The following is a 12,076-nucleotide window of genomic DNA, read 5'->3' on the forward strand; positions in this document are numbered from 1 at the left end:
CCACTGGCTGACATTGCTTCAGGTTTTGAATTTTGTAGCCTGACTAAAGATGAAACTTAGAGCATCATGGGGCTCAGCACTGATGTGTACAGATGAGTAATTTATAGCAGTTGCTAATGAGGAGCAGGAACATGTGTCTTGACTTGAACCCAGCCCTGTGGAGGGTCAGCACACCTTTTCCCAGAGCATCCAGTAAACTGGGTATTTCTAGGGAACCATTCCTGCTTGTGTCTTCAAAGATTTCTTAGTATTTTGACCCATAGTGTAACTTATTTAGTGGCAGAAGTCACCATATCTGGTGGAGGGGGTAACAGTCTCAGTGTGGTTGTGATTTGCATTTTTCTGATGGCCATGAATGTTGAGCATTCTTTCACATACTTGTTTTTGGCCATGTGTATTTTTTGGTTTGAAAGTGTCTGTCTGGTCTGTTGCCTGCCTATGATTGAGCTAATATCTATTTCGTTGTTTGATTTTTGTTGTTCTTATGTGGTGTAGGTATTAATCTTCTGTCAGATGAGTGTTCGGCAGAGGTTTTCTCCTGCTCTGTGCCTGTCTCTCCACTTTTCCTTTAGCTGCTCAGAAGCTTTTTAATGACTTACAATCCCTTTATCCATTTCTTACTTCCTGAACTATCTGTGTTCTAGTCAGAGACATTGTCTATGTCTGTATCTTGTAGTGTTTCCTCTGCCTTCATCTTGCAGGTTTAGACTTTTTTTTTTTTTTTTATCAAGACAGGGTTTCTCTGTGTAGCCCAGGCTGTCCTGGAACTCACTCTGTAGACTAGGCTGGCCTTAAACTCAGAAACAGCCTGCCTCTGCCTCCCATGTACTGGGATTAAAGGAGTGTGCCACCACTGCCTGGCCAGACTTTGTTTTACATCAAGGTCTTTGATCTGTTTGAATTGGTTTTCATGGAGTGAGAGGGATCTAGTTTCAGCCTTTCTTATGGGATGGCTATCCAGTTTTTCCAGCATTGCTTGTTAAAGGGCCTGTTTCCTTTCTTTAGTGTATTTTTTAGTTCTTTTGTCAAGAATCAGATGGTTGTAGCTTCTTGGCTTTATTGTTAGATCTTCTATTCTAGAGACTGTATATTTAGTTTTTAAAAATTATTTTAGATTTATATTTATTATTTTTATTATGTGTATCAGTGTGGGGTATGTGCATGTGAGTACAGGTGCCTGAGGAGGCCAGAGGTGACAGATCCCCTGGCGCTGGAGTTACAGGCAGTTATGAGCCACCTGACATGGGGCTGTGAGCCAAACTCAGGTCCTCTGAAAGAACAGTACCTGCTCATACCCACTGAGTCATCCTTCTAGCCCTCATGTGTCTTTTTTTTTTTTTTTAAAGAACTGTCATTGATATAAACTACACCTTTTATTAGTAATATATGCCAAGGGGGAAGAAAGGGAAGGAAGGGTTCTTTAATGTGAGGTTGACTTTGGTTTTGATTTGCCCCTGCTGTACTCAGTGTCTCATAGGACTTGGTTCTTCTAGTAAATCCATCCCTCTTCCATGCTTTCATGACATTACCGGAAATGACATCTAGTGTCAGGCTAGTGTTCTTTCCTAGACATTTTGCATGTGTCCTGGTGCTCTGCCATGAGGGATATATGTATATATAATACATTCATAGGGTGTGCTTTATATACAGTGCACCAATTGGGGCATGGATGTCGGTCCCACTGCTTCTTAGAGGTGGGATAGGACCCCTAAAACCATAAGGACCTTCTATGCCCGCCCCAGCTCCACAGAGGCATATTTATTTATAATACCTTTAGGCCGTAGCTCACTGTTGTTCCCAACTAGCTCTTATAACCTCTGCTAACCCGTTTGTATTAATCTATGTTTTGCCACGTGGTCCTCTACCTCTTCTCTGGTTCTCACGTCCAACTTCTTCCATGTCTGGTAGGTGAATCTTTTGGTACCTCTTCCTTTCTTAGAGTTCCTATCTTTCCAGAAGTCCTGACTATTCTCTCCTGCCTTTGCTATTGGCTGTTCAGCTCTTTATTCAACCAACTAGAAGGTGACAGAGAACAGGGTTTACAGAACATGAGACAGGTGAACAATACGTAAATCCGGTCTGTACTTGGCTCTCTGCTGGTACAGAAAGAATTATTTGAGTATACAAAGACAACTTTAACACAGTGCACAAAGCCTCACTCCACAGAGCCCTGAGCACTGTCCTCTCACATGCTGTAGCCCAAACAGGAATATTTGTGTAGAAGATACGTATCTGCATTCACTCACCAAATGACCACGAAGGAGTCTCCCTGTGAGAGCCGTGCCTTGTGGGGCTAGAGAGAGAACAAGGGCACAAGGAACCTCACAATGACCTCATTACAGATCGCCATAAGCGCTTGGCGCAGCTGCAGCAGTCTTCCAAGAGGAACCCCCACTACCAGACCTTGGAACGGGACCTCATTGAGCTGCAGGAACAGCAGCTTTTTGAGCTCTTCGTTGTGGTTTCTCTGCAGAAGAAGCCATCAGGGACAAGCTACGTTCCCAAGGTCATACAGCAGTTCCCGAGCAAGGTAGGTGCACGGTGGCCAAGAAGCCTCTGGAAGGTTCCTGTGTACTCCTTGTGTATTTTCTCATTTTTACTCTTGTGTCCGCCCACTTCTACCAACATTGAGACAGGCTCTTACCCAAGTTCTCCTTGAATGAGCAATACTCCTGCTAGGCATCCCAAATGCTGGGAGCCCCCAGCCCAGCCTTGCTGTTTTAACACTTTTCTTTGGTTTGCTTTGCCTGTCTCACAAATCACTCCTTCATTTAATCAGCTGTTGCAACAGTTACTGTCTGTGGGTCTGCACTTCACCCACTTGAGCTCTGGGCAGTATGACTGACATTAAATAGCAATAAAACTCATTGCCAGTTCACAGGCCACACTTTTGGTGTTCTTTCTTAATCTCTTTTTTTTTGTTAGTTTGGTTTGGGGGGGACTTTTAATTTCTCACTTGTTTTTGAGATAAGAGTTAGTTTTCCCCTTCTGTCCTGTGGTTTCTAGGGCTTTAGCAGTACACACCTTTACCTACTGCGCCATCTCACTGGCCTCTAAATGTGGCTTGCATTTTATATTTAATTTTCCTCGCTCATTGCACAAATTGCCTTAACACAGCCAGGTTTGATGACATGCCTGCTATCCCCGCACTTAGGAGGCAGAGTCAGGGGCATTGAGAGTTTGAGGCCAGCCTGGGCTACATAGCAGACTGTGTTTCAGAGAAGAACCGGGGGAAGGGGAGGGGCCTTAGCAACATCCCAGTAGTCAGGGTTCTCATAAACCTCGTCAGTGTTGCCTAAGAGTGCTATGTCTCAGCAATTCGTGCTGAGACAATACTGCCGTAGTCTAAATACATATCCTTTGAGTAATCAGGGTTTCTCTGTGTAACTCTGGCTGTCCTGGACCTTGCTTTGTAGGCCAGACTGGCTTTGAACTCACAAAGATCCAGCTGTCTCTTATCCCCCTCCCCCAAAGTGCTGGGATTACAGGTGTATGCCCAGCTCTTTTAAACATCTTTACATGCAGTCTAGGTTAGACTTCAATTTGCTGTGTAGCTCAGGTTGGCCCTGTCCTCATGGCCCTCTGCCTCAGCGTCCCAAGTATTGGGATGACAAGCATTTGCCACCATGCCTTGCTTAAAAAGACCTTCACATCCCCTGACCCAAGTTTTAACTGCACAGCAAAGCTAAGCGTGACTAGGTGTAGTAGCAGAGAAGGGCATGCTTAACTCGGCAGATGAATCAAGAATGCCTGCAGTGGAGCCGCAAGCATGGCACAGTGGTTAAGAGCAGTGACTGCATTTCTAGAAGACCAGAGTTCTGTTCCCAGCACCTATGTCACATGGCTCACAGCCACCTGTCACTCCAGTATCGGAGAATCCAGTGCCCTCTTCTGGTCTCCACAGACTACTGCACTCACATACATAGCCACACAGGGGTACACAGACAGACACAGGATTAAAAGTTAAAAAATAGATAAATAAAAATAAAAGTGAGTGCCTTCAGGTAAATTGCTTGCTGCTTTTGTGGGGGTAGAGAGAGCCCTGTGGAGCCCTGTGTGGATTGCTGTGGAACGGACCCACTATGTCACAACTAACAGATGTGTTAGGTGCTTTTTTCATATCTAGTCCTGGGATCAAGGCCACCTGCATGTTCGGCAGCTACTCTGGGAACTATACTCCCGGTCCTGATGCTGTCCTGTTGTTCTCAGAGTGGAATATCCCAGTGACATAGAATACGTGCTTATTTTTTTTTAAGGAAAGAAATTTACAGAGAACTTTGATCAGTTCTCTTACAAGCAAGATGCTAATGAGGCTTCTGCACTGTTTTCATAGTCCTGCTCACTTCTGAGTGTCTTTTCATTGAACTAAGTTTAGACTGCCTTTCCAAGTACAATACTACCTTTTGGTTTGTTACTTTGAAATAGGGTCTTATGCAGCCCAGGCTGACTGTGAGCTCCATATGCAGCCAAGGTTAGCCTTGAATTCCTAATTTCCCTTCCCTCAACTCCCGGAAGCTGGGTTATAGGTAGACAGCACCATGTCTGACTTAATACCATGCTTTTGTAAGAGTTTTCTGTGCTAAAAATTTACAGGAAGTTGCAAACGTATAATTAGGTAGTATGCTAAGGGAATGATTATATACAGGGTAACAGTTAAAAATAGTGTCTTTTCTAAATAACATTTTCCTGCCTTTTCAAAGCTCCCGTGATTATTAATCAGAATGAATTCAGCTGGCTAGGTTTTTGCCGTACAATAGAAGGATTTTTATTTATTTTAAATTCCATGATTCATAAAATACTGAACTTCCAAGTTAGCAGAGTCTGAGCCTGGGCCCTCCTCTGGGTGAGAAGCCTTGGGCGCTGCCTCCTGCACTTCCTTGCGCTGCCAGATGGGAGCGCTTACCCTCAGCACCCGCCCGTCCTCGGTGCGCGGTCGTCAGGCAGTGTGGGTGTTACTGAGGGGGCTTCTGCACCCCACCATTAGGTTCTCCAAGACAAGGCTGAGGTTTTAACTTCCGGTCTCCATTTTCATAGGGTGATGTTCTGTGGTGTTGTCTTTCAGGGTGATCATGGCTATAAGCAATCCAGAGACACTGAAGAGAGGCTCAAAGTCATCCCCAAATTTTGTTTTCCTGATTCAGAGGAGTGGGCACCAACCTCAGAACTCAGGAGGTAAGTGGGCTTGCTTCCAATTTCCTTTGCTGGGACTGTGAACAGACTGTGAGAAATGGGTAGAGTCGGGAGTAGAGAGCTACACGGATGACAAAAGTGGATCAAGCTGCGGTGAGTTGGGGTAGAATTAGAACGTTTCCTTCCTATGAGAGCTCAGGAAAGAAAAACAGTAATTTCAGTGTCAAAGAGAAAACAAATTTGTGCATCTCCTTAGTTTCCCAGTCCTACAGAGTGAAATGGGTCCACATCACTTGCTAGAAGATGATGGCCCCAAAGTAGCTGGGCTGAATCTAGAAGCAATGAAACAGAACAGTTGTCATTGTTCTCTCTCCCTCATGTTGACAGAGAAGGCAACAGCCCAGATTCTGCGGTGCTATGCAGGTCCTGAGCAGAGGGAGAGCCCAGCCTGAGAGCTGTGGAACTGAAGCGTTGAGGAATTTTGTGGGGCAGGAGGGATGGCGCAATAGTTAAGAGCAAGCACTGTTGGAGGGGACCTGAGCTGAGCTCCCAGCACCTGGGTTCAGTGCCTCACCGCTGCCTACACTCCCAGCTCCGGGAGGGTCCCATGCCTCTGTGCGCCAACGGCATCTGTACTCACGCACACACGCGAGCACACACGCACACTTAAAATTTTGATTTCTAAAATCATTATCACTTCCAAATCCTGTTTTTTTGTTTCGGTTTGGTTTTTGTTGTTGTTTTTGTTTTTGAGACAGAAAAAAAAAATGTAGCTCTGCCTAGCCTGGAGCTTGATATGTAGACCAGGATGGCTTCAAACTCATAGAGATCCGCTGGTTTCTGCCTCCCAAATGCTGGGATTAAAGGTGTGCACCACCATGCCTGCTCAAATCCTGTTTTTTAAGTAAATATTTTCTTTACTCAAGTTGTAATCCGGGTGTTAGTTAAAACAAGTCTGTACTCTCAGCTACCTAGGGGTCCTAAGACAAGAGGGTCACTTGAGTCTAAGCAATGAAGGCCAGGCTGGGAAACATAGTGAGACTTTATTTTAAACAATAAACAAGCAAAAGGCAGGAGAGATGGCTCAGTGGTTAAAACCACTGGCTGCTCTTCCAGAGGATCCACATTCGATTCTCAGCACCCACATGGCAGCTCAAAACCAGCTAAAACTCTAGTCCCAGAGGATCTAATGCCCCCTCTGGCCTCCCTGGGCATTGCATGACATTCATTCAAGCAAACTGTCTATGCATAACAATTAAAAAGAAGCTAGCCAGGCAGTGGTGGCACATGCTTTTAATCCCAGTACCTGGGAGGCTGAGGCAGGCATATCTCTGTGAGTTCAAGGCCAGTCTCATCTACAGAGAGAGTTCCAGGACAGCCAGATCTACACAGAGAAACCCTGTCTTGAAAAAAACAAAACAACAACAACAATAATAATAACAACAACTTTTTTTAACTTATGGGAAAACTTATGTAAATGAGCCATGTCATGTGTTGATGACCTATTAAATATTAGTCCCAGCTGTTGCCCCATAGCCCTGCCTCGCGACCAGACTTAGCCGCCGCCTCATGTAACCAGTTGCGCTTGCTCAGAGCTCTCCATCTCTGTGTTGATCCATGCTGATGCTCTGTGTTGTCACCTGCACTGCTAGCTGTGGATGCAGTGTCTCCTATTGGCCTGGCAGGTCCATGGTTAGCTTCTTCCTCCTGTGCTATGTGTGTTCTAGAATACTTAGGAAATGCAGAGGAAGAAATAAAAAGCAAAGGCATTCTGCTGCTCAGAAAACTCTACTCCTTTCCAATAATTTTTACAAAAGAGTTATTTGTTTATTTATTAATTATGTATACAGTGTTCTGCTTCCATGTGTGCCTGCATATCAGAAGAGGGCATCAGATCTCATTATAGATGGTTGTGAGCCTTCATGTGGTTGCTGGGAATTGAACTCAGGACCTCTGGAAGAGCAGTCTATGCTCTTAACCTCTGAGCCATCTCTCCAGCCCCCTTTCCAATAACTTTGACCATATTTGAGTGTTGGTTCATCAGTGCTTAGAGGTTAAAGAGCACTTGCTGCTCTTGCATAGGACATAGGTTAGATTCCAACACCAGCATAGCAGCTCACAACTATCTAATATTCCAGTTTCAGAGGATCCAAGGCCCCTTTTGGCCTCTGTGGGCGCTGTACATAGTGGTGCACAGACATAAATGCAGGCAAAACACTCATACACAGAAAACAAAAATTAATTTAAATATAGATTCATTATTCAAATTTTAGGATCTTTGGCTATTGAGTTTCTTTTTTTTTCTTTTTTCTTTTTCTTTTTTTTTTTTTTTTTTGAGATTTCTCTGTATGTATCCCTGGCTGTCCTGGACTCACTCTGTAGACCAGGCTGGCCTCGAACTCACAGGGATCCACCTACCTCTGCCTCCTGAGTGCTGGGATTAAAGGCGTGTGCCACCACACCTGGCCCATCTATTGCGTTTCTTTTGGGGGCATTTTTGGAGAGTTTGCAAGTGATGTTTATTTCGGGTACATATTTATAATGAGGAGTTAATATTTTTCTTATTGATTTGTATATATTAAGGACATAATCTTTTTCCTAACTCTGTGTATGTATGAGAATTGTTCACATGTGAAGGCTAAAAGACAACATTGTGTCTGTTCTTGCCACTGCCTTGTTTGAGGCAGGGTTTCTCATTTTCCACTGCTTATGCTAATCTAGCTGGCCTTGGAGCTTCTGGGGAGTCTCCTGTCTGTGCCCCCATCTGACTGTATAGAAGCTAAGATTGCAGATGCGTGTTGTTGCATGCAGGTTTGTGTAGACCTGCAAGTGTGTATCCAGGTCTTCCTTGTGCTCAAACACTTTATGCAAAGAGCTGTGTCCCAGCCCAGGACACAGCCTTTCCTCTATTACCGCTTCATATGGCCGCAGAACCAAACAGAAGAATTTGCAAGGAAGAAATTACATTATCAAACTCCTTTATAGCTTGCTTACCTGTATGTTTGGCTAAATTAGATGTTCAGCAAAAAGGAAACAAGATTGAGTAATAGATAGAAAGCATAAATAAGGAAAGGGGGCAGCAGTGCCAGCAGCTTGTCCCACACCCACGCCTTCACCCCAGGACAAGGCCTGGGCACCCTAGGGGAATGTAACTTCAAATAAATGGATATTTCTGTTTCCTCTTAGATCACAAGATGATTCCTTTTACTTGTCAGTGAGTAATGCCTTAAGCAGCTGTGTCATTTTGTTTTCAGTGAAACATTCTCCTTTGTGTTGACTGGTGAAGATGGAAGTCGATGGTTTGGTTACTGTAAGAAGCTTCTGGTGAGTACCAGATTGGTGTCACAGAGTGGGTTAAGGAACGAGAAAAGCCAACTAGGAACTTGAGAAGTAGTGTCTCTCCGTGGCTTTACCGGCTCGTTAATTGTGTGCACATTCAAGAAGCTGTGTTAGGGCTAGACATGGCTCAGCAGTTAAGAATACTGGTTGGTCTTCCAGAGGACCCATGTGTGACTCCCAGCACCTGTAGAAAATGGTGGCTAACAGTTATCTCTAACTCCAGTCCCAGGGGATCTGGTGCTCTCTGATGGCACTTCATGGGCACTGCATACATGCGGTACATGATACATAGTCATACATGCAGGCAGAACACCTATACACATCAAACAAAAGTAATGTTTTTTAAAAGGAAGCTATGTTAGCTTTACATAGCAAGAACAAGGTGAAGATCAGCCATAGAATGTTGCAGAAGAAAGACCGTGGGTTTCACCGACTTGGTTCTTTGCAATAGAGAAAGTAGCATAGAGATTGAATGTCAGTGCAGCACATTTGAAGAGCGCAGTCCAAAGAGCCAGCGGAGGAAGCCGAGTGACTCACCACCTTCCTCAGGTCTTGCTTCTCACTCAGGCACTAAGCCTGGGTAAACCATGCTTTCGTCCCTGGTAGCTCCCGCACCTTTAAGTGCTCACAGAGGATGAAAACTCAGCTCCTGCTCTGACTAAACAGCAGTGAACGAAGCCTGTGCCCAGCCGTAGTCCACGGGCTTTGGTGTTGAAGTAAGAGCATTGCTTGAGCTCAGAAGGTTGGGGCAAGCATCAGCCACCACAGGAGGGGCTGCAAAGTGAGTGCTAACAGTTAGTGTTAGCCACCACAGGAGGGGCTGCAAAGTGAGTGCTAACAGTTAGCATTAGTCACCTTGCTTGCCTGGCTTCTCTGTCTCTCCAGCCACAAGGACGAGGGAAGCGGCTGCCTGAGGTCTACTGCATGGTTAGTCGCTTGGGCTGCTTCAATCTTTTCTCAAAGGTGAGTGAAGCTTGGCTCTGGGGAAGAGGGATGCTCCTTCTAGGTCCGAAGGGTTTTTATTGCCAGATTCACTGGAGAATACTGAGTGGCATAGACTTCAACATACTACCTGAGGCTCAGCAGGTAAAGGCGTTTTCTTTCAAAGCTGACAGCCGGAATTTGACTCCTGGAACCCACGTGGTAGAAGGAGAGAAACAAGCTGTCCTCTGGCCTACATACTACTGTGGCATGTGCGTGCCCTCCCCTAGAAAACTTAAAAGTGAAAAAACAACAACCTAAAGGCTTCAGGGCTTAACTTTACACTCCTGATCAGGTGCCTTTGCTGATCCATTATGTGTTTGCTTTGCTGAAACTCCCAGGTTTGGATTGTTTTTGTTTTTGTTTTTTTGTTGTTGTTTTGTTTTGGAAACAGGGTTTCTCTGTATAACAGCCTTGGCTGTCCTGGAATTTGCTTTGTAGTCCAGGCTAGCATTGAAATCACAGAGATCTATCTACCTCCACCTCCCAAGTGCTGGAATTAAAGGCCTATATAGCCACACTGGGCTTGGGTTTTTTTCTTCCTTCTTTCTTTCTTTCTTTCCTTATTTTTTGAGACAAGATCTCTCTGTATAGCCTTGGCTGTCCTGTACTCGCTTTGTAGGCCAGGCTGGCCTCGAATTCACAAAGATCCACCTGCCTCTGCCTCCCGAGTGCTGCGATTAAAGGTGTGCGCCACCACGCCCGGCTGGGTTTTTTTCTTCTAAAAAATTATTTAGTTTGTTTTGTGTGTGTGTGTTTGTGTGTGTGGTGTTTCTCCTGCATACATGTCTGTGTACGACATACATGCACAGTGCCCAGGGGGGCCAGAAGAGGTCATCAGACCCCCGGGAGTGGAGTTACAGGTGGTTGTGAGCTGCTTTGTGGGTGCTGGGAATTGAACCTGGGTTTACAAGAGTAACAAGTGCTTTTAAACACCAAGCCAGCTCTCCAGCCCTCAAAACTCATGGTCTGAAAAAAGAACATATTCTGAAGCACATCTTGCTCTTGGTTTTTTCTAGACGCAGCTTGCAGGATATCATTGTCATTGTTACTTTTTGCGGGGGGGCCTTTAGTGAAATGTAAAAGGTCTCCAGGGACTGGTGAGGTGGCTAAGTGGTAAAGGCACTTGCTGCTAAGCCTGAAAACCTGAGCCAGTCCCCGGGACCCACACAGTGGGTCAACTAACCGTGGATAACTGCTAACTCCCACAGATGGTCTTCTGACTGCCACACTTGAGCCATGGCCCACCACACACACACACACACACACACACACACACACACACACACACACACACACACACACACACACACAGTAAGTGTAAAGAAAAAAATTAGTTTGTAAACAGGAGTTGCCTCACATAATCCCAGGGTGTAAAGATATCCTCAGGATGTGGTACTTTGGGCTTTTCTCAGTTGCAGAGCTTGTTTGTCATAAATGTACTGCTGCTGTTTATTCACAGTAGAATTTCTTTATGTTTCTGCCACGAGGCCTTAATAAATTCTGTGGGGTTGGTTTGTTTGTTTATATGTGTGCCAAAAGCAGATTCTGGACGAAGTAGAGAAGAGAAGAGAAATGTCCCCAGCCCTTGTTTACCCGTTCATGCGAAGTGTCATGGAAGCCCCTTTCCCAGCTCCTGGCCGTACCATCACAGTGAAGAGCTACCTTCCTGGGGCTGGAGATGGGGTAAGTTAACTCATCTCGCTGAGGTTTAGTAGCTACTTAGCAGCCAGCTTTGGACTACCGCAGGCACAGCTCAGAAGTTCATTCCTGGGGAGGAGTAGTGGGGCCTTCTCAAGGGAGTAGGCTGTATTTCTTAGAAACTCTGAGTGAATATGTGACGTAGGCACTTGATCCTCGGCCCCAGGTTTCCTGACTGATGTAGTTCCTCTATAGTGGCATTTTCAACATGATTAATGACAGGTGTGTGTGTGTGTGTGTGTGTGTGTGTGTGTGTGTGTGTGTGTGTGTGTATCAATCAAATGGAATGATTTTACCAGAACTTAACATTAGCTTCATAAACTCTTGCGGAAGACTTTTTTTTTCCCAGACAGGGTGTCACTATGTTGCTCTGGCTACCTGGAACTCTCTATGTAGACCAGACTGGCTTTGAATACAAAGAGATCTGCCTGCCTCTGCCTCCTTAGTGCTGGGATTAAAGATGTGAGGCACCATACCTGCCCCAAGTAACAGACATTTTTCAGATCAGAGGAAAAGCAATAAGTGTTGTTAATGCTGCCATTGGGGGTGCTGTCCAATATCAGCTCTTATATTTTTCCTTGCGTTTCAGTCGATTGAGCTCTGCCGACCACTTGATTCACGACTGGAACATGTGGATTTTGAGTGTCTTTTCACATGCTTGAGCGTGCGTCACCTCATCCGGGTCTGTGCCTCTCTCCTTTTAGAGCGGAGGGTAATCTTTGTTGCCAACAGCCTAAGGTAAGAAATGAGTGCAACATGTTACTTCATGTTTGGCTTTCATTTATTTATTTATTTATTTATTTATTTATTTATTTATTTATTTACAATGGAATACATTTAAAATATCTAGAACTAGGGCTAGAGAGCTGGCTTGGTAGTTAGAGTATTGGCTGCTCTTGTAAAGGACCCAGGTTTGCTTCCCAGG

General features: G+C 45.0%; 1 protein-coding gene across 2 annotated transcripts in view; it reads left to right on the top strand.

Annotated features, from left to right (window-relative positions):
* The window catches only part of Dennd2c (DENN domain containing 2C), a 46,460-nt gene that overhangs the window by 22,962 nt on the left and 11,422 nt on the right, over positions 1-12,076 (top strand). Inside the window, exons 7-12 of one of the 2 annotated variants that reach the window (XM_051165577.1) lie at positions 2,343-2,530; positions 5,063-5,172; positions 8,385-8,454; positions 9,355-9,432; positions 10,996-11,136; positions 11,741-11,889. In XM_051165577.1, the coding sequence (XP_051021534.1) occupies positions 2,343-2,530; positions 5,063-5,172; positions 8,385-8,454; positions 9,355-9,432; positions 10,996-11,136; positions 11,741-11,889 (736 nt within the window). The remainder of the gene's footprint in view (positions 1-2,342; positions 2,531-5,062; positions 5,173-8,384; positions 8,455-9,354; positions 9,433-10,995; positions 11,137-11,740; positions 11,890-12,076) is intronic. The other variant, XM_051165576.1, reaches the window with a different exon arrangement.

The sequence above is a fragment of the Acomys russatus genome, chromosome 23 (genome assembly GCF_903995435.1).
Source record: "Acomys russatus chromosome 23, mAcoRus1.1, whole genome shotgun sequence".
In the NCBI taxonomy this organism is placed as follows: domain Eukaryota; kingdom Metazoa; phylum Chordata; class Mammalia; order Rodentia; family Muridae; genus Acomys; species Acomys russatus.